Source organism: Perognathus longimembris, chromosome 7 (genome assembly GCF_023159225.1).
Source record: "Perognathus longimembris pacificus isolate PPM17 chromosome 7, ASM2315922v1, whole genome shotgun sequence".
In the NCBI taxonomy this organism is placed as follows: Eukaryota; Metazoa; Chordata; class Mammalia; order Rodentia; family Heteromyidae; genus Perognathus; species Perognathus longimembris.
In genome coordinates this window covers 13,524,025-13,546,538 of record NC_063167.1, presented here as the reverse complement: position 1 = coordinate 13,546,538, position 22,514 = coordinate 13,524,025, and the positions used below count along the sequence as shown (strand labels likewise).

The window sequence follows — 22,514 nt, the reverse complement described above, 5'->3', positions numbered from 1 at the left end:
TGCCTCCGCCTCCCTGGGCATCAGTTTCCCTTCCTGGGCACCCGGATCACATGCTGCTGAGGACCACAGGGCTCAGCTTTTGCATGTCAGGCCAGTGACCTTTGCCCTCTCCAATGTCATCTGTCACAGGAACACAGTGTGGAGGACTTCTACTTTGACGTTCCTGAGCAGAAAACTGCGCCCTCTATCTTGGCCTGGTGGTAGCTCATCTAAGACCAAACCTGAGTGAGTTCTCCAATGGGCAGGGTCAGGCAGGTGGGAAATAGTGACCTTACCTGGCCAAGCAGGCCTGGCTGGCAGGGACAGACTGCAGGTGGACAGGTGGCAGCTGGTGTAGATGGCTCCTTGTCAGAGGGGACAGCAGGATCAGTGCCCTTGGAAGGGCCCTGAAGACGTTGCCAGGGGAAATTTGAGTGCAGGCAGGCAGCAAAGAGCAAGCTGGGGGTAGCGAGCCATAGCTGGGCTCAGGGACCCTGATGTAGCTGGAGACGCATCCGAGCAGACGTAAGCAAGGCCCTTAACTTCTCAGCTCCATATTGCTCATCTGTGAAATGGAATATGGCTAATAACTGTGGTTTTAATATCCTTCTGGTGGGGTTGCTGTGAAGGGAAGGATTTGCTGATAACTCTGTTTTTTTTTTTTTTTTTCTAGTATTGGGTTTTGAACTCAGAGTCTAGGCATTGTCCCTTAGCATCTTCCCTTAAGGCTAGTGCTCTACCACTCGAGCCACACCTCCACTTCTGGCTTTTTTGATGGTTAATTGGAGATAAGAGTAGCATGGATTTTCCTGCCCTGGCATGCTTTGAACCAGATTGCAGCCTCCAGTGCCCAGCCTCTGTGTGGTTTTGCTGTTGTTGTGACACTAACTGATCAACGATTCAGCAGTGCCAGTGTCCGGATGCTGTTCATGGCATCTCTGTCTAATGCTCGTCATGGAGATCAATGTGGTCTTAGGTCACATGGCAGCAGAAGCACAAGAACCCAGAAGCCCTCTGAGCGTCTGCCCTCAGAGCTCCCATCATTGGCCCTGGAGCCCAGGGAACTGTGACCTGCTGAAGCTGGTGGCAGTGTCTCCAGTGTTGGCCAGGGTGTCTGGGTGTCTGTGGTTGGGACTAGGGGCCACCCCTCCTGGCCCTGGGCTGTGACCCTGTCCACAGTCTTGACCCACAGCTCGTTTCCCATGGGGTCCAGCTTGCTAGCCGACTTCAAAGATAGTATTTGATGAGTTTTTAGCAGCTTCCGCCAAACTCTAATTTGAATTTCAGGCACTGGTGTATGATTTCCTCAGTGACAGCTCCAAGGGCTGCATTAGCTTGGCTGTCATGGGGTGGGGTGTGGGGGCTTCTTGCTGGCTGCCGCCCACCTTCCCTGGGAAGAGGGGAGGCTGCGAGGGGCTGGGCTCCATTGAAGCTTGGGGAGGGGAGAGAAAGAGCGAGCTAGGGAGGGGACTTGGGAGCAGGAAGAGAAAGGGAGGGAAGGGAGGGAGGGAGTGAGGGAGGGTGGGAGATAGGGAAGAAGAGAGGGAGGGACATAGAATGAGGGTGAGGCTGGGGGCCTCAGGGAAACACAGGAATAGAGAACAGCAGAGAAGCGAGTGTGTGTGTGTGTGTGTGTGTGTGTGTGTGTGTGTGTGTGCACATTAGAAGATCCAGGGAAAAATGGCAAGAGGAGAGAGTGAAGGAGAAAGGCAGACCAGCCCAAAGCTAGTCCAAAAGAAAGCAGAAGCTGTCAGAGAAGCACAGAGCTGGAGATACAGAAAGAGGGGGACAAGGGGTGGCAGGCAAGGACAGAGCAGGGGACACAGCAGAGAGATGGCAAGGGAGGAGAATGAAGAGGACACAGAACAGAGATGACACTCTGTTTTGTGTCAAGCCTGTGGGCACGGGACCGGACTGAACCAGATCAGGAGAGCTGTGGCCGATGGCCCGGGGCTCAGGGCCCTGGGGTGGGGAATGGAGGAGGCTTTGCCTCCCAGCCCCCCGCCCCCCCAAACCCACATTGCTCCTCCAGCACCACAGTCCTGCTCTGCTGGCCCTCACTTGCTGCCCCGACCCCTACAACCAGGCCCCACACGACTCGGAAGGCCAGAGGAAAAGAAGAGACTAAATGAAAGTAGGACCTAGGAGCAAGAACAGAGCATCACACATTCAAGGACTTTGGGACAGTGAGGCCTATAAGGAGCTCAGCCCATCTCCCACAGCAGTTGAACTGAGCCGAACCCCAGTGGAAGCTGTGCTGTCCCCCCAGAATAGAACTGGGGGCTGAGGCTCGTTTTCCCCTGAGGGCTGCCCTTCCTGAGGGGAGCAAGGTGCCTTTGTCCCTCCTGCTTTCCCCTCCCCCCCCAAGGCCACCCAGGACTCCACCAGATGCAGAGCTGAGCTCCTGCTGTCACTCACGGGCTCTGAGCTGCCATGCAGACTGGCACTCAGCCAGGTGGGGAGAAAGGCAGCCCCCAGCCTGGGAAGGAGACACCAGAATTCCTGCATGGACTCAGGCGTGAGGACGGTTCTAGAGTCATTCCCAGTGGCTGGCCTGATGGAGCACTTAAAATACTGGTATCTTGGACCGAGATGACGTAGGGAAGAAAACGTAAATGAGTCACTATTTTATATTGATTCTATGTTAAAATGGAAATAGTTCTCAGGTTCAATATATTAAAATGAAGCAGGGCGTGGTGGTGTGTGCCATAGTAGGGACCATAGTAGGGACTTCTCAAGAGGGTTCCCTTTGAGCTCAGAAATCCAAAGCCAACCTGGGCAACACATCAAGAATAAATCTCCTAAAACAATTTTTTTTTTTTTTGCCAGTCCTAGGGCTTGAACTCAGGGCCTGAGAACTGTCCCTGGCTTCTTTTTGCTCAAGGCTAGCACCCTACCACTTGAGCCACAGCACCACTTCCAGCCTTTTCTATATAGGTGGTACTGAGGAATCAACCCCAGGGCTTCATGTATACGAGGCAAGCACTCTACCAATAGGCCATATTCCCAGTCTTCAAAACAATTAATTTTACCTGCTTCATAGCCAGATGTGTGGCTCAAGTGGCAGACTAACTACCTAGCAACTATAGGCCCTGAGTTCAAATCCCAGTACCCTCCCTACTGCCATTTTAACCCTTTCATTTTCCCCATTTAATGAGGCTGTGAGAATCCTTACAATTGTGTCAGTGGCTCACAGCGTATTTCTGTTGGTCTAGAGACTGAGCTGGAAGAGCCTCAAAAGCAGGTGGGAGACTGATGCCTTGCTCTGGGTGTCAAGCAGAAAAGAGTGACAGGAAGATGAGCTTGGGTCTGAGGACAGAGTAGGGAAGCCCAGCGCTCAGCTCCTCGCGTGCCAACTGGGCTCACACTTCATTAGAATGAGATAGAAAGCGTAATTTCCTAGAAATACCTGCCAGTTGGATTAGCAGCTTGAAAAGGCTCCTGCCAGAGACCTCCAGGAGGCCGTGGCCAGAGGCTTAATGAGGCGGCGGCACCGGAGGGGTGCGCTGCAGAGTTTAAAACACTGCTGAGGGGAGGAATGGCAGGGCTGGCGGGCCAGGAAGCCCGCAGAGCCTTCCACAGCAGACAGAAGCAGAAAGGAGGTTCTGAAAATGGCACCCAACACCCCACAGAAGGCCCTAGAAGAAAGAGGCCAGGATCAGCAGCCCCAGCCGGCTGGCTGACCACGGGCTCGTGGGCAGGGTGCTTTCCTCCGTGCCCTCATGTCGAGGGCCTAAGCTTGGGGGCCCTGTCACCAGGATCCGCTAAAGACCAGTCCTGCACCAGCGTCTGGGTGGCTAGAGGACCAGGCCTGTGACCACCGTGCCCGTCCCCGTGCTGAGCGCCTGTCCACTCAGCCTGGGCAGGTCCTGCCCCGTGGGGCTTGGCGGGTGGAGACAGGCCAGCAGGAGGGATTTCACCAGAGATGGCAGGCGGCTGGGCTCTTGATGAGTGTGGGGTGCTGTCAGAATGGGAGCCCCAATGCTAGGGGCCTGGGGAGGCTGCCCACGACTCTCAGCAGAGCTGAGGGCAGATGTCAGACTTTGGGGGTTCCGCCCTGTTTCCATCTCCAGGGCTGTGTGACCTCGGCCGGCCCCCTCTCCCAGCTGGCTAAGGAGGCAGTGGCCGCACTGAGGCCGTTCCGTCAGCTGGCGGGGACCAACGGCAGCCAGTCTGCCCCAGAGCCCAACGCTGCCGGCCCACACTGCTGGGCCTTCTGCAAGGGGAGCCCCGATGGCTGCTCCAGTCACAAGCTGGGGTGCAGTGCAGGGGAGCACAGGGGTGTTTATCAGTGCTATGATAACCTGAGTGCAAGCAAGGTCGGGAGGGAGCAGAGGTGACAGCGTGGAGGGCCCGGGAGGGAGGTGTGGGGAGGGGCTGCAACAGGCCATGGGGTGGTCAGAGCCGAGCGCTCAGATCCCTTTGACAGGCCTGTGAAGACAAAGACAGCTGGCAGCTCCCTGGGCCTCCTTCTCCCCATTGAGTTCTCCAGGGCCCCTCGTAACCCGAGTCCATCTCCCAGCACATGCTCTGCCTGCAAATGGCCCCCAGAGAGCGAGAGATGGACACTTGCTGTCAGGCGGACAGGCCTGAGACAGCGCAGGCGGCCCAGGAGAAGCCGAGCCCTTGAGGGCCTGTGTGCCGGCCTCCTCAGCTCACCCCTGCCATCACCCGTGCTGTGGCCAGCCCATGGGCTCAAATCCTGCCCCTCCACTGCTTCCTGGGCAACTGTGGGCAAGGGACTGACTTGTCTGTGCCCCCAGCTCCCTGGAGAGCCAGGGGGCAGAGCCCCTGAAGGACAGGGTAAGAGATGACTGGTGAGGTGTAGGTGAAAGAGGGGAGGTTGACTGCCGGGCTCTCGGGAGCGCTCTCAATGCCCTTCCCCCTCAAGGCCAAAGCTGAACCCCACAGTTGACGGTGAAAGCGAGGCTCCAGTCCAAGGACACTCAGCACACTGGGGACGGAGCAGGGCCAGGACTTAGCTGTCCTGGCACCTGGTCTAGAATCTTCACTAAACCAGGTTGCCACTGAGAGCACACTGGCCGCTGGGGGGAAGAAGCTCTGATGGGGTGTGCCCGCATGCTGTCCGGGCGAGGGGTTCCCCCGAGCCACCTCAGCCTCCCCTCGCCCCACCCTTCTTCCTGAAGGGATCCTTAGCCTCTCGAACTCTCTGCCACACTGCCACAACTCTGCCCTCCTGTCCCTGGAGGCTGGGCACCCACAATCTCTAGGCATTGGTGTAATATCCACAGATTTCCTTGCGGGGGGGGGGGTGTCTCATGAGACGGGGGGTGTCTTAAAGGTAGTGCCTTTGAGTGTCGGCCACTTGTGTCCATAGCACAGGACTGCATCCTAGCTGTGTGACCACAGGATTGTGCCTGACCAGGCTTGATCCTATCTTCCTTCCCTTGTCTGCTCTGGGGTTTTTCACCCTTTCTGCAGTATAAATAGACATTTTCCCCCTAGTGAAATTTAATACATCAGATAGAACATATAGCTGGGGATGCGTTGTCTTGCTGTATGCATACCTGTGTGTGTATATGTGTGTGTGTGCGCGCGCGTACACGTGTGTGCCAGTAGTGAGGCTTGAATTCAGGGCCTGGATGCTGCCTCTTAGCTTTTTCACTGAAGGCTGGTGCTTTACTGTTTGAGCTGCAGCTCCACTTCTGGCTTTTTTGGAGACAAGAGTCTCACAGAAGCAAATTGCTGTGGCTCACACCTGTCATCCTAGCTATTCAGGAGGCTGAGATTTGAGGATCACAGTGAAAGCCAACTCAGGCAGCAAAGTCCGTGAGACTCTTATCTCCAATGAACCACCAGAAAACTGGAAGTGGTGCTGTGGCTCCAAGTGGTAGAGCACTAGCCTTGAGTGAGAAAGCTCAGGGACAGCACCCAGGCCCTGAGTTCAAGCCCCGGGAATGATAAAAAAAAAAAAGTCTCACAGATATTCCTGCCTGTGCTGGCTTCCAATCTCAATCCTCAGCTCTCACCTACCTGTCCGTCACTTCTCAGCACAGCTGGTGTCAGGGCACCTTTGCTGGTCAAGTGGGGAGTGGACACAGAGGCCTGCACCCCCAGCTCAGAGGGCCAGGGGCCCTCAGGAAGTTGAGGGAGGCCTGAGTCCATTCACTTTGTCTGGTTTAGGGTAGTTTTTTCCAACGGAGAAACCGGAGCCAAGGGAGATGTGGAGGAGGCGGGTAGTGAATCTGTGACAAGAGCGTTGCCTCTGAGGGAAGGGGTCGGCCCTGCGCATGCCTGAATCCCATTGGCTGGCAGATGTGTGATGCAGATGAGGCGTGCTGGCGGGTGGGGTGGATGGGGGGGACGGATGGGTGAGTCTGGGCCGCGTCACTGGGGAAGATCCGTGATGCCAGGTGGCCATGGGCCTCAGGCACACTGGCCAGGCTGGTGGACAGGCATCCCAAACTCCCCCAGCCCAGTGCACCCCTTATCTCCCCCTGAAACCTGCCTTCTCCAGCCTGTCCCCACTGTGGGGCCTAAGCCCTGGAGAGTTCTTCTTGAATCCTGTCTGGTCTCTCAAATCCCCTGTCCAATCCACCAGCAAATCCTGTTGGCTCTAACTCGGCCACTCAACAGCACCGGGTCTAAGCCCCCATCATCTTCTTCGCTTGGTACCAACAAATGAGTCACTCAAATTTCTTTTGCTAGAAGCTTCATTTTCATTTTTATGAAACTCTGCTGCCATGAGATAGCGCAGTAGCCCCTTAAGTAATTCCCCAACCCCAGCGCTTTCCCTTCTATTTGCTTCCTGCATAGCAGCCAAGCAGCACTTCCGCTTAGCACCCTACAACTGGCCACATCCATGAAACGATCCAGAAGGACCTTCATAACCAGGCCCCGACTGATTCGCCAGCTTCATCTCCTATGAGTTCTCTCTGCTGCTCACCCTGTTCTAGCCACAATGGCCTCTTCTGGATTCCTCAGAAAGGCCACCCACGTTCCTGCCTCCGGGCCCTTGCACTGGCCGTTCCGTCTACCAGGAACATTCTGTGTCATTTGCATGCCTTCTCCTCAAAGTGATCAGGGTCTTTTCTAGTGAGGACCTTCCTGGCTGTACATCTGCTATGGTTTGGGTAAGGTTTGAACCTCTCCCAAAGGACATGTGCTGGACACTGTCCCATGTGGCAGGGTTGAGGTGGTATATCCTATGAGGCAGGGCCTAAAGGAAGGGGACCGGGTCACGGCGCCACTCTTGGAAGGGTTTGATGCTGGTCTTAGGGAGGGTGTTCTTGAGAGAGCTGGTTGTTACCAGGTGAGCCCACTGCATGCACCTCACTCTTCTGCATGTGGCATGTGGCATGTGGCAGGCCCCCTTTCTGCTTATTCAATACATTGTGATGCAGCCCCAGGCGCCTCCCTAGAGGCCGCACAGATGGGGCCTCTTGAAAACTAGGTGTTAATCTTGTTTCCTTATAAACCATGCAGCCTTAGGAATTCCTTCAGAGCCACGAAAACCAGCCTGAGACACCTTGTAAAGTGGCAACATCAGCCAGCACTTCCTGCCTGCCCCTCCTCACATTTAATCCCCACCCTAGGACCCTAGGTACTTAGGTCTGCCTCTCCTACTTGCACCTGAGCTCTGTGAGGGCAGACAGTCATCCGTTCTGCTCCCTGTGGCCTCTCCAGTGCCCAGAACATTGTCTAGCCGTAGCGTGTGCTCCACAGATCCATGCAGCACGGCGGGATTCTGGCTAAGGGATGTGCAAGTATGGTGTGGTGGGTGGTGCTGCTTCAGGCTTTGTCCCCCACCCGCACTAGGAATGGGAGCCAGGGCCTCAAGTGTGCCAGGCCAGCCTTCTGCTGCTCAGCCACACCTCTGGCCTCAGCCCTTGTCACAGGGCTCTGCCGCCTCAGTAAGACATGAACACAGATGCCACGAGACACATGGCACGACTCCTCATGAGTCAGCGTCACCAACAAGGCGGAGTGCGGCTGCAGGGCTGGGCACGTGGGGTGGGCAGGGACGAGTGCGGACAGAGCGGAGGCCTCTCTCAGGGGTGAGAACGGACGGGATGGCGAAAGGGCTTGAGAGCTGAACAGTGAGGACAGCTGGACCACAACCTGAGTATGCTTAATGCTGCTGAACTTCGCCCTTTAAAAAAATCAAAACAGCTTTGTATATTTAATGGTGCTTTGTATAGTTAACCACCCACACAAGGTAAAACCAAACAAGGAAGGCCCCGAACATGGGCACACGTGGCTACATCTGGATATGGCAGGTTTGGGGAGGTGTAATGGCGTCTGGCTGGCAGATGGCGCTCGGGAGCATGGGTGCCATCTTCTCCTGTGGCACTGAGGCCACAGCTCTGGCGGGAGCCCGGGAGCTCCCAGAGGGATGCCCGAGCCCAGACTAGAAAGCACGGCCTCATCCTGCAGCAGCCAGCCTCGCTGCAGGAAGCCACTCATTGCCGGGCCCCTCTGCCTGCACCTCGAGGAGTACTGAAGAGAGCGTGGGGATGCGGCAGCAAGAAAGACACTTGGCCCTCAGGCCAGGGCTCAAAGACAGCCAGCACGTGGACACCAGAGTCCCAGCTGGGAAGCAGAGCCTTGGGCACCTGAACCACCGTCATCACGCCCCTCTCCCAGACCAGGCCCTCCCCGGCTTGGCGAGGTTCCTTCTCCTACATGCTGGGCAACCAGTCCATGCCAAGTCCTCCCGGCCGAGCCAGCAGCGCAGTCCCCAGGGCCCGTGTCCAGAGGAACAGGCGGCTGCCACTGAGGCCTTCTCCAGAGCTGTGCCAGCCACTCGGCCCAAGGAAGACCTATCTCCCTACAACCGCAAAAGGAGTTCCTTTACCATCTCCCCAGTGGACCGAGCACCGTGCACGGGGCACACAACACATTGGGGCCTTCGCTGTGTGAGCACCATGGGAAAGCACTGAGCTGGACTCTGTTGGGGACAGCTGTGCCTTTAAGAGGGGACGGCCCACTTAGCCCGTCCCCCCACCTTCCAGCTTCAACTGGAAGAGAAGCAAAGCAGCCCCCGCCTCTCGGCTTGGCCACGTGTGTAATGGCAGGGACCCCAGAAACCCAGTCCTTGGGGGGCTGTGGTCTCCGCCCATAGAGGAAGTTCCGTGACATCACCTGATGGACAGTCCATCAAGCCAATCGTTAAAACCCAGTAGCCCCTCTCCTGTGCGCACCTCTGGGGGTATAAATTGTTGGCCCCTCCCTTTATTAAACCAGAACGCCCCTGAGGCCTTCTCCGGGACTCCCACGCTTCCGTGTCTTCCTTGGTTGAAGCACATGGCGGGGGGGGGGGGGGTTCTGCGACCACACGCTGACCGAGGCTACCTGGGGTTTCTGCTCCTGCGATTAATCCTTTCTGGCCAGGGGACGCGAGAGAGCGAGAGATGACCACATGGGAGAGGCGGACAAGCCTAGACCCTCCACGCAGATGGAGTGAGTAGAGCTAAGCCCGGCAGGACTCTTTCCTGCAAGGTCTCCCGCAGGCCTCACCATACCTCGCTATGGTGACCTCGCTATGGATGGCGAAAGACGGCCCAGACCAGTCACTTGACATGAAGATGGCACTGTCCGGTCCCAATTTCTCCAGCACCTGTGTAACACAAGGCGCCACAGAGCGCTGAAGGACTCTTCAAAGTTATCCTGTCCACTCGTGGGTGTGGGTGGGGCTGAAGAGCTGTCCGTGGCAGCTGAGCTCACCAGTGACAAGGAATTCAGTTTTCCCCTGATTTCTATTATAAGTGAAAATCACATTTACGATTTTGATATTGGGGCTGAAGGCATAGCGCAGATGGTAGAGTGCCTGTCTAGCAAGGCCTGAGTTCAAATCCAAGTACCTGCCCAAGTAATATAGTGAGTGTGAGCATGTCATTCCAGCAGCTCAGAAGGTAAGGCAGGGGCATAACGAGCCCAGGAGTCTGGGGCCCAGTCTGGGTGATGCAGAGGGACCTCATCTCAGAATAAAATTACGCTTTAAAAAGTGTGTTCACCTGAGGCAGGAACTCTGCCAGGTAGCCACCAGAAAACCACAGGCACACAGGAGGGAGAGGGCCTCCTGGCTGCCTCTGTGGAACCTTCTAGCTTTCTTTTAGCCCTGGTCTTGGCCTTGTGAGAAACAGGAGCAAGTATAGGGCATCTGGTATTTTGGCCAGTGAGACCCCTCCAGCAAAAGCTGGGGTCTCTGAACAAGATTCCCAACTTTGTTTTGTGGGGGCAGGGCAAGGGGTTTGCCATCCTCCCTAGCCAGAGTTTCCCAACCTTTCTAATGGTCCCTTTGTTCCTCTAACAAACCTTTAAGGAATGGCACAGGGCTGGGAATATGGCCTAGTGGCAAGAGTGCTTGCCTCGTATACATGAGGCCCTAGGTTGGATTCCTCAGTACCACATATGTAGAAAACGGCCAGAAGTGGTGCTGTGGCTCAAGTGGCCGAGTGCTAGCCTTGAGCAAAAAGAAGCCAGGGACAGTGCTCAGGCCCTGAGTTCAAGGCCCAGGACTAGCAATAAATGAATGAATGAATGAATGAATAAATAAATAAATGAATGAATAAATGAATAAATAGGATGGCACAAAATCTGAACCTCTCAGCCCGTGCCTGCTCCACTGAAGGGCTCCTTCTCCCAACCCTGGGCCCTAGAAATGTCACAGGCCATGGGATCTGAAGGCCTGGGTGGCCCACAAGAACCAAGCTTTCATCTAGTTCTGTGGCAGTCACTTGTGACCACTGATGTGAAAAATGAAAACTTCCATTCCTCCGTCTTATCAGCCATGTTGTAAGGGCTCGGCAACTAGGCAGACAGCAGGTCATTTCCATCACCACGGTCCAACTGGATACCACTAATGTGGCCTCACCAATGTGGACATGGGTCTGTGCTGGGGACAGCAGGAAGAAGTGAACGGCAGCTCCCATGGTGCCCCGCGGCTAGCAGGACCCTCCATCAATTGAATGCTGGCCGCACTGCGGTCCCTCCCTAGTCTGGTCTAAGATGTGCTCTGGCTTGCAGAGTAGACATAATGCTGGGCCCTGCTGTTGACTGTGTGATGAACGTTCCTGAACCCCCACCTTCTTCCTTGGCAAAATAAGCCACCCCTGCCAGAATCGGCAAGTAAATGACCTCTCTGAACTATGGGGACCAAGATAACACGAGGGGTGGCATGGCGAGGTGGCAGTAGCCCATGTCTGGGGTCAGGGGAGTGGGATCTCAGTTCACATCTCACCAGATGGGGAACCGCGAGGCTGGGCTCTTACCTTGTTGGAATCTCTTTGCTGCAAAAGGCAAATGCTCCTGTGATTAGAAGGCCCAAGAGGGAGATGAGTTAACAGGGCAGTGCAGGGCTGGAGAGAGGCATGATGGGACTCCTGACACACCCACCCTAAGTGAGCACCTCTGCTCCTGCTGCCCCTCCATGCCGAATGTCTCCTAGCACCAGTCCTTACATGGCAGGAAGGTGAGGCCAGACAGATGGCTGGGACCAGGCCTTGCCCTCCACACACTCATGGTCCACCCTGCCATCTTTTCTATTTTCTCCCCCAAGGACGCCCACCTCGCCTGAGGCTGGAAGTACCCCATAGTGTCTGGAGCTTTGGGGCCCCTGGTGCCATCACATCCACTTCAAAGAAAGTCATTGAGATAAGGATGCGTTAACTTAGCCAGAGACATTTAATAAGGGGCCCAGCAGGGGCTGGGACCCAGCTGGGAATAACCACAGCTGGCTCTCACCCGCCCGTGGACACTCTTCTCACCTGACATGCCAGTGAAATGGTTGCTGATCTGGAAAAGCGTTTTTTTCCCTTTAGGAGCACAGAATGAGGAGGAATGGGGGCGTCAGAGAAGCCACATTGGCCCCTGGGGCTGCTGGGCTGGGGAAGCCCTCTGGACTATGGGCGAGGCGCTGTGCCAGGCTCAGCTGCACACATGGAGTACTGGCAGGACCTGTGACTGTCCTGTATCCCAGGGGAACCCTGACTAGCCGACAGGTGTCACCTGAGGACTGGTGACATGGTGAGGGACAGACGTCCAGCCGCTATCCCCGAAGCCAGGCCAGGAGGTGACACCTTTGCAGCCTGTGAGAGCAGGGTGCGGTCTTGCTGGCTCAGGCAGAAGGGAGGGAAAGGAGAGTGAGCAGGCGGGAAGGTGGCCTGGAGCCACTGTGGCAGTCTGGGTGTAACCCAGAGAAGCAACGTTTCCTGGCTGATTAGGGTTAAGCAAGAGATGCTTCCTAGAACTTGTTTAGAGCAAGCGCTGGGCAGAGCCAGTTTGCGCCCCAGCTGGGCCCTCACAGGTGACATTGCTGCTTCACTGGTGGCCCAGGGAGTCTAACATCTGCACCGCCACACTGACCTTGGTTCTCATACATAGTTCCTTGTCTCACTAACTGTGATTAAGACCCATTCGAGAGCCATGTACCATCCAGTGCCTACCGGGTGTGGCAGGGGCTAAGCACACACTTTTGGGGCTAATAGACCTGCTCACATGTGCACACATGTGCACACATGTGCATGCGCAAGGGTTTATCCTAGTGTAACAGGATAAAAGTAGGGAGAAGTGGGGAAAAAAATAAGAGAAACATTTCCCATTGCCTGTGACATCTGCATGATCAGGGATGGATTCTTTGCTGTTGCTGGGGGACCCCATCACCCTGGGAGTCTAAGAATCCCACACTTCAGCCCGCCCACGCCTTCCTGGACAATCTTCACCAGGGCGAACGCAGCTCTCCCGCCCCCAGCCGTTTCCCCTGGGCTCCAGCTCTGGTCCTCTGGAAAGCCTGCTTCACTCTGCCCCCGTGCTGGGCGCGGCCTTCTACCTTTGATGGAATGCCAAGCTGCTTGGCCTTGTGGGGCTCCATACTGCCCTTCTCCTGTGGCAGGAACCTTGTCCAGAGGTGTTTGATCAGCTGTCTCTGGCCCGCACCAGGGACCAGTGGGAGAAGAGCAGCAGGAATGGTGTGTGAGGGGAGGGCTGGGGAGCACCAGCGGCTGCTCTCACAGGGCAGAGGATGTTGACAGACCAGCCACAAGGAGTGAGGGGACATGTGGAACTGAGTCTCCCCTAATGGACAAAGATGGCTCCAACTGCTCGTCCCTCTCTGCCCAACATAGTGTCCCTAACTTCTGGGGAAACCAAGCGGGACATGGGGTCCTGTCCTCAAGGCACTGAGAATCCAAGCAAGCCGTGTAGGAAGAATGGTGGCTGCACTGCTGCCTCCCAGGCCGTCAGCTGCGAGGTGGGAGACAGAGTCAAGCTGTGGCTGTCCTGGGACCCCAGGCTGAGGGCTGACTCAGCCCTGCAAGGCAAAGCCATTCAGTGGATGGGGAGGAGGGATGAGTGTGTGAAACCGCAGGAAAACATGGGCTGCAGCTCAGCCCCCTCACCACCGAGGCTTCCCCTCTGTAGCAGCAGACAAATATTACTAGGTGCCCACTGAGCCACTGGACAGGGCTGAGTCTACTAATGTCTCTGTGGATGTGGACTCCGTTGTGGTAGCCAGGAGTGACAGGACAGGTAGAGAAAGGGAGTCTGTCGGTGGCCTTGGTGCCACTCAGCCCTGGGGCAGTTACCAAGGAAGTTCCAGACCCCAGAGCCATCAGCTACTTTTCCCTCCACTTAAATACATCCCTGACCATAACTCATGGAGGGCAAGACTAACTCAGGAGGAAGGAGAGCAGGTGGGAAGCCTCCCCGCTTTCTCTCACTGGATGTGCCCCCACTGATACCCAGAGGCCTGTGCCTTTCACTCAGGTGTTGCCCTTCACCTGTGGGACTGAAGGGCTCGAGAGCCCGTTTCAACCAAGGACACTTTGTGCTTGGCAGGGGGAGGCAGGGAAAGGCCCCAGGTTTACTTCAGTGTAAGAGAAAGTGTGGTGTTGTTCCTGCCAGCCCTTCCTTGCCCAGATTCTTTCCCAGGCCCTTTACAAGAAACCTAAACATGAGCAGCCATCACTTATGTGATCGGGCATTTAACAAGGTTAATAACCTATTCTTCACATTGCTAGGTCTCCTCTAAGGTCGCTGGTATAGCAGGAAGGGAGCGGGACTCCCACGTCCATCCCTTTCTGCTTGCTGTGCTGCTCTGACTCTCCCAGCCAGCTGCCCCGCTCATCAGGGACCACAGGGCCCATTTCTCCCCAGCCCACAGCAGCACACACAACACTCACCCTCCAGGCTGGTGCTCAACCGTATACTACATTTACCCCTTGCAAAAGCCGGGACGCTGTCAAGAACATTGCCCACTCCTTTGGATGGCCACAGCCTCTGCAAAGCCGCCACGGAGGCAGGGGCATTCTGGGGGCTGCTCCAGGGCTGCCCCAGGATGAGCAGAGCCCCAGGGCCTCAGGGCAGCACTCTGGGTCCCCGGCAATCCCTCCTGCAGGCGCCATGCTCCTGACTGCAGGCCTTCTGCTCATTTCCTCGTTGGCTGCCAGCAACGTGACATTTTCAGCTGCTCGCTGGGAAAGGTTTCTGCTTACTTTACACTTATCTGCTCAGTGCTTGGTGCTTTGGGGGCAGCTGAGATTCAAGAGATAAATGAAACGTGGTGGGGAAGAGGAGACAAAGGTGGGGAAAGGAACTAAATCCAGGCTTCTAATTCGTCCTGTAATTCCATGGGGCAAATGCAATCATTTCCCCTGTTTTATAACGGGAGCTGGGAGCAGGCAGCTGAGTAATCACTGGCCCAAGGTCACTCAGTGACAGTGGCGCTGTGGTACCGCAGGACATGTCCAGACGGGCCCTGCAGTCTGTGCTCTGAAATGCAGCCCACACTTGCTCCTCTGGAGAAAGACTCCCCATGACAGTGCTCCCAGGCAGAGAGCATGGCCTCCTCCACAGTAACCCCAAGAAGCCAGGCCTCCTGGGCCTGTGCCATTCTGCCCAAGAAAACATGGGCCTACAACCCCACAGCCCAGCTGAAACTCATGAAGCACCACTTTTTCAAAGTACATATTTTATTTACTTACAAATGTATACTGAACATGGGTAACAGTCTGTAATCTAATTTATACAATGTCATGCAGGGCTGGCTTTGCCAGTCCTGGGTGGAGACAGGTGTGACTAGCTTCCTTGAGAGAAACTGTGATCATTTCCACAATTGGGAGACAACCTAAACTGACCTAGGGAAGGGCTTTCTCAACAATGTAGTTCCAAAAGAATGGACCCTTTCTCTCCTCCTTACTGGCCAAGATCATGAGTAGCAAGTTTCTGTTCCAGCTGTGCTTCTGAGCTCTTGGTCTCCAGAGCAGGAAACAGTGCGCTTTCCTCCCACTGCTCCCAGCAGCCTCTGGGACCAAGCACTCAGTGTCATGTCCGTCTTGGGCCAGCTTTTTAGCCCTGGTTTAACAGAAGCACACCTGTGTGCTGTACACCAGGTCGGCAGTTTCCTCCATCCTTTAGTCCATGTGGGTTCTTAGGCACTGGGGAGTTAAAGGCACCCCGCCCCCCACCTCAGTACCTCTGCAACCCCTGGGGTGAGAGGCACTACTTATGGCCCCTTGTTCACTATTCTGGAAGTTCATGAGCCCTGGTGCCATCCCTATTTAGCTCTCAGCCTGGAGCACTGCAGATCTTGACTGAGGGATGAGGCAGCAGGGTCTTGTGGACAGTGGTCAGCCAGGCTCCCGCCCAGGTGCCTCAACTCCAGGCCTAGCATTCATGCTGCAGGGCTGGTACTTGCTGGGCTTTGGAAAACTAACAAAAACGAATGCTGTCTTTGCTGCCTTGTGCCCCGTCCAGACCAGGTTCTGCTCAATGTATTGGGACAGTAAGTCTCATCTGCTTCTCCATCATTGATGTGCTTTCCATTTATCTGTGGTGGATAAGTCACACTCCACAACTAACCCTGTCAGCCCCAGAGGCAAGACTGCAGCTTGGACTTTGCCTTCCCCCTTCACGAACTGGGGCTAGAGCATGAGCTCTAGGAACAGAAGCTGCATGGTTGAACAAATCCACATGTTCCAAGGAAGCCCAGGCTCCTCCAGCCAGTGACTGTCCTGGGGCTCAGCCGGGTACCACACACACAGTATTCCAGGGCCAGAGGCAAATGCAACACTGCCATAGGCAAAGGAAGCAATGTGGCCTGAGCACTAACCACGTGCTGCTGGTTAAGAGGCAACTCGATTTAGCTCAGGCCCTTCCTCCACTGCTGCTAAGAACAGTCCCAGGTTTGTGCCTCAGGCCGAGGGAGCTCAGGAGGACTATCTGCCAGGCCTGGAAACAAGGCTAGCTTCACTGCCATGGCACACAGCGTTTCATCTGACCATCATCTGAGTCTCCCTCCATCAAAACCCGTGATGGGGGTTCCTCAGTGCTGACAACTGGGTTTAACACTCAGCTCTCAAAAATCACTTCCACTATAGAACCTCAACATGTTTTCTTTCCCAACCCCATCCCATGGGTATGAGGTACCATTCTTGCCAGCTGGCCTCAGCAGCAAGTGCTTTTCAATCACCTTCAAGCCAAGATCTGCCCTGCGCTGCCGGCCACAAGGCAACAACCTCAAGCAGGGCCGGCTGTGGCAGGAGCGGCGCAGGCTTCCTAGGGAGGCAGTCTTAATGTGTGAGCACCATCTTCTGGTCACTGCTTAGCTTCTGAAACTAACTTGCTTTTAAAAGCTTCATTTGCTTCAGAATAGGAAGACTGGCAGGGTGTGGTGGTGCACACTCCTGTAGCCCCAGCATGCAGGATGAGTTTGAGGCCAGCCTGGGAAACACAGCAATACCCATCTCAAAACAAAAACTACCCCTAAAACACAATAGGAAGACCTTTGCTTAAGCAATTTGCCCATCCAAATGAGAACAGGGCCAGGGGTTGGGGCAGCTGATGGAAAACTGGTCAGAGCTGGAATCCAGCTGTGGAAACCGTTACCAGGGCTGCCTGCACAAGCCAATGCCAATGGACAGCCTTCAAACAGACTGAGCAGTGTTAGGGTTCGGCCTTCTGCCCTTCTTTCTAGCTGTGTTACCTGCCTGGGTAGCGGCAACAGCTAAAACTCAACCCTTTCCTCTACATGGCCAAGTGAGATGTACTTGAAAAGAAATGGTGGGCTTCTCTGTTAGCGAGTGACGTGAGGTGCGTGACCCAATTGGCCGAGGGGTGAGCCTCATGTGGTGGCGGTGAGCTGCCTGGTGTAAACACTGCACTGGCATATCTCAACCTCGGGGCATCCAGAACACAGAAGTGCTACTTATTCTCTCTAATGGCAGGACCCGACATCCATCTAATTTCACTTCATAATGGATTCCACAAGCCATTAATTACCAGATTATGTTCTAAGAACTAAAGATAAAAAACTTTGTGAAATCCAGACTTGAGAGGATCAAAGACCTGCGAAACACACATGGCCTGGGATTGCGGAGGGAGGCCCTGTGCTTGCTCCTCACACACAGCAGACAGGACTGCTGGCCTGGGCTGCCTCACTAGTGACGCCACATGCTCCACAGGAGGCTGGCAAGAGGCCTCCAGGTGGGGGGAGTTTCAGCCTTTGATAAGAGGGAGGGATGAGGGTAACATGGAAGAACTTTTGAGAAAGGAGCACCATGAAGACTACCCCAGGAGGGTAGTCATCTTTGCAGCTGGATGGCCTCAAGCCAAACACTTCCTTCTGGCACAAATACTCCACAGGCTTTGTTTTGGGAGGGGACGACTCTCCTGGCCAGGTGTGACCAGCACGAGGGCTTCCTGTAGTGTGAACATGGCCACATCAACAGAGCTGGGCATGGCCCCTGGGTGCAGGAAGCTCTGAGTGCAGAGAAGATGCAAGAAGTGAAAGGTAACTGCTCAGGGCTGGGCTCCCTGGAGGCTCTGCTGGTGCTTCCTTCTCCATTGGCCAGAGGCACTGGCAGCATTTGCGGCCCCACTCTATGGGCTCAGGCTCCCAGCTTTCGGCCAGCTTTATAAAGGCTGCAGGCACATTGCAACCCCTGTCCCACTCGAATCCCACTGTTCTTTCAGAAGCCCGACTTCTCTGGAGTGGGGCAGTCTCAGGTCTGAGCAAGCCTCTGGGGACAGTGGTACCGGTGTCCATGGCTCAGACACTGGGGGTTCTACGTGAATGAGGCCACCCTGTTTCCAAGTGAGACTGCCGGAGTTGATACTAAGCCGAGCTTTCTCTCTGGTGCAATGCAGGTGCCCTCCACCAGTAAGCCACCGTTCACTTGGCCTCACCACAGATCAGAGTGACAGTGCCATCCAGCAAATCCTCCACAGTCACCGCCACAAGCTCAGAGCTGGCTTGAGAGGTCTGTGAATTGGGCAATGTCACAAACACCTGTGAGCCAGCAAGCTGGGTCTCCTCCAAAGTGATCACCTGCTCAGTGGGGGCCGCCGGCTCTGGAGCCTGGATCACCTGAAAGGGAAAGACCAGGAGGCTGCTCTGGGCAGTGTCGATGGTGGGCTCCCCAGAATTTACATGGCTTCTGTCTCATGCTGTAATGATGATATTTATGTTCTCACCTGAGGAGAGCAATTACTTGTGCCTAATGGGAAGAGGCAAATCTAACACACCAGTGATGCAAAAGAGAAGGCAGGCGAACAATTTAAATAACTCTGTGTGCTGAATTGCTATAATTTTGCTCAGTGTGCCATCTCAGGGCACACGGACTCTGTGATTACACACCAGTGAACGCAGGCTCAGCGCCTCGCACTGGGTTTTCCTGTCTCTATGATGACACTGAAGAGCCGAGTGTCATGTGAGAAGAATGCCACCAGAGGCGATGGGTCTCAGCCTAAAACACAGAACTGGAAGTGACGTAGCAGATGCCTAGGCCTGCCCAGATGCTGGGAGATGGGGAGCCGGGAACTGAGAGCCTTGTCAAAAGCTGCATTGGGGCTCAGAAGGGGAAAGGTGAGCAGACTGTGGCTCCTACCACTGCATGTGCTCAATCAGCAGCTAGAGGAGCAGGGATGTGCCCCATCAGCTCCGCAGGCCTCAAATACTTCTCCCAGATGTACAGTCTGTGAGAGATGGTCTTCCAGCTCCAAGAGAGCCTATCCTGTTCCCATAGATACTTCTCACCTGTGGACCCTAGGACAGGTGATACCTGGGACACTAAACCCAGTGTGCCCCAGAGGGCACAGCCACCTGGCTAGTGGGCCATGTATGAGGGGAGGGCAAGCACAGGGAGGAGGCTGCACTCAGCAAAGCCCTGGAGTGAGATCAGTCAACTGTGGTCCAGCACAGGGGTTTCCAAACTGCTGTCTCTCAGGAGTGAAGTTGCCTTGTCCCTACCAAGGCCAGCTGTTAACAAGGAGCCCTAATTTCTAAAAACAGTGACAGCAGAGTGCCTCTGGCTGATGCCAGAGTCCCATCTGCCTGCCTTGCCCTGTTTCCCAGAGGCCACAGAACATGCTCAGTTGACTCATCAGCAGAGAAAGCCCCCACCTTCAGCCTCTCCACAGGTCGCTGACAGGCAGCACAGTTCACTTTTTTTTCCATCTCTGAAGAAGGAGGGAGAAGAGAGGACCAAGGAAACAAAGTGGTGGGATAGCCTTGAACTATCAGAAAGAGGTGGGCTTTTTTCTATCAGGTGAGTGGTTTACAGGAGCCACAGGCTTCCCCTGCTGGGGTCCTGAGCAACAGAGCTCAGCAAACCTTCCCCAAGGTTTGCCATGACTTTCCACACAGCCTTTTGCAGAAGGGGGACACGTGGCAATCAGGGGAGAAACCACGGCCACTCCCCTTCTGGAATTTCTTGGTTTAGGTTCTAGTGGCCACAAAAGACTCCATTTTTCTGGTTTGTTTGGTCAGAGATCTAGGCTCTGTCAATGGCTCATTAAGAGGCCTTTAAGAGCCCCACAGAGTAAGACTGGGTATTGAGACAGATGGGCCTCCAGCAATGCCCTAGGAACCCTGCATTTGCACTCTGTATCCAAAAGCCACAGACTCACCTGTACCATCTGTGAGGCAGCTGCCTGGGCCTCCATGCCCATCACCTTTGGGTGCTCAGACTCCACATGGCTGTCAAGCTGAGCCTGGGAAGTAAAGAGCTCACCACAGAGCTCGCAGGGAAATGTGCTCTCTGACTGCTTAAAGTGCTCCATGGTGACGTGGTGCTGCAAGGCTCCGGGGAAGCGAAATGTGGCCGTGCAGTACAAACACCTGAATGGCTGTGACCCTGGAGGAGGAGGCAGAGGAGATGGCTGTGGGTGGAAGGTGACCCAGAGCCAAGGAGAGAGCAATGAGGACTACGGCAGAGGGACAAAGCTAGCTGTCATGTGACTAAGCTGGTGTAACTGGGGGAGAGGGGTCTCCCTATAAAATGATAAATACTGAACTAGATGCAGAGCCCTGGAGGGGTCCCGGGAGCAAAGAGCCCTGGAGCTGCATTTCTGTCAGCATGTGACTTAGGCGGAATATGCTCAAGTCTATCATCCTTCAGTGGTGGACAGTGACACTGGTGATATAATAACTCTTTATCCACTTTAAGAAGTACATTTTAGGAGCCTTGAATGGACTCAAAGGTACAGCCCTCTGACTGCTGTAGGACAGGCAGTTGTCAGGCACACTTGTCAACAACCGTGCGCATGTGTACAGGAAGGCCTGCAGGATGTGTGCCTGTGGTTTGGAAGAGTATTCCTAAGACAGGATGAATGTGCCTTTAACCCACAGGGACTGAGCAGACCAGGAAGGAGGAGGCAAGTGCAGAAGGCTTAACTACATTCCCAAACTAGGAATCAAAGGCTGCCTAGTTTTACATTATATCCAAGAAGCAAGCGAACGATTTCTAGTCCTCCACTTGGTGTTCCACTGTTACTCTGAGTAAACATTGAGGAAACTTACTCCCGGCAGTCAAGACTGCAAGGGACGGAGAGGCTGCATTCTCCCTCTAATCCATTTACAAAAGAGAGAGAGACACGATAAAAACCAAATTTAGACTAAACTTGCAGTGAGACAAACCTACAAATTCAAAGTGATAAGAAAGCACAGTTTCTCGGGGCTGGGAATATGGCCTAGTGGCAACAGTGTTTGCCTCATATGCGTGAAGCCCTGGGTTCGATTCCCCAGCACCACATATATAGAAAACGGCCAGAAGTGGCGCTGTGGCTCAAGAGGTAGAGTGCTAGCCTTGAGCAAAAGAAGCCAGGGACAGTGCTCAGGCCCTGAGTCCAAGGCCCAGGACTGGCACCAAAAAAAAAAAAAAAGAAGAAGAAGAAAGCAGTTTCAGGGGCTGGGAGTATGGCCTAGTGGCAAGAGTGCTTGCCTCCTACACATGAAGCTCTCAGTTCGATTCCCCAGCACCACATATATGGAAAACGGCCAGAGGGGGCGCTGTGGCTCAAGTGGCAGAGTGCTAGCCTTGAGCAAGAAGAGGCCAGGGACAGTGCTCAGGCCCTGAGACCAAGGCCCAGGACTGGCCAAAAAAAGAAAGCACAGTTTCATTGGCAACACTTTTCTTTCTTAATTATTCATACAAATGGTGTGTTTTGTAAGTGGCACTCTAGATTGGATGAAATACAGCAAAAAACAACCACCATCATAGCTAACATGAAGGGGTGCTGGCGCCACGGCTGCTCCCATCTTCCAAAGGAAGAAATGGGAGTAAGAGTCCATCAGTGACATGGCCTGGGACATACAGAAGAGCACTGACCTGAATGCTGGCACTTGACATGCACCTGGAGCAGAGCTGGTGTGGGGAAGAGCTCCTTACACTGGTCACACTCGTGGAACTTCAAATCTGTAAAGTATGGAGGCAAGAAGTGGTGGGAAGAATAAAAGATGGTCCTTCTAAGGCTGGAGGGCAAGGGTACTGGGGTGAGGTGAGGACTCTCACTCCACACAAGCATCCAGAAACCTGTGCCTGCTGGACCCAAAGAGCTGTGAAAACTAGATGACAAAATACAGCGTATGTGGCTGGCGCTTTGCATACAAAGGAATTGCTCTTGAACTGAGAACGGCTCTGATCATCTCCAGTGGGCCTAAGAGGTAGGGGTTAATAACTCCCAGGCTCCAGAGAAGGAAGCAGACTTAGAAAGACAAGTCACCTGCCAAGGTCATGCAGCTGGTAAGAAGTGCTACAGTCAGGATTTCCACCCAGCCCAGCTGCCAACAAAGCTAATGCCTTCCCAGGTGCCAAGATTGGCTCCGAGGCGCTTATACTGTTCTAGGCTTCCAGGTTTGAGAATTGCTGCTATATAAGCAACAGCCTCCAGGTACACTATGCAGAGCAGAGGAAGCCATCACAGCCCACCATACCAAAGCAGTACATATTGGCATCCCAGAACAGTAGCTGGGTGCTACATCACTGAACTGTTCCAAGCTCCAGCTCTCCCTCTGGTTACCAACTGCACCTGCATGCTCTGCTTTGATGTGTGCCTTGTGTTCCATTGTGCTTGAGAAGGTTTTGTCACAGGAGCTGCACTGGAGTGAAGAGAACTTGGATGAGCGATGGTTCTGAGCAGCAAACACGTCCGGGTGGTGGGTCCGGTTGTGGTACCACAGACCAGACAATTGCTGCAAGGAATGGGACAAATATTAGATCTTAGAAAGTTCCAACAAGCTGAAATGCTCACAAGGTCTTCATGAGAGCTGCAGTTATACTCTTACCTACCATGCTGAG

General features: G+C 54.6%; 1 protein-coding gene across 1 annotated transcript in view; it reads right to left on the bottom strand.

Annotated features, from left to right (window-relative positions):
• Positions 1-17,963: 17,963 nt before the first annotated feature.
• The window catches only part of Zbtb40 (zinc finger and BTB domain containing 40), an 80,358-nt gene continuing 75,807 nt past the window's right edge, over positions 17,964-22,514 (bottom strand). The window contains exons 15-18 of the mRNA XM_048350454.1: positions 22,246-22,408; positions 21,546-21,632; positions 19,846-20,072; positions 17,964-18,304 (exon numbers count right to left, since the gene is read on the bottom strand). Coding sequence (XP_048206411.1) covers positions 18,110-18,304; positions 19,846-20,072; positions 21,546-21,632; positions 22,246-22,408 — 672 coding nt within the window. The 3' untranslated portion in view covers positions 17,964-18,109. The remainder of the gene's footprint in view (positions 18,305-19,845; positions 20,073-21,545; positions 21,633-22,245; positions 22,409-22,514) is intronic.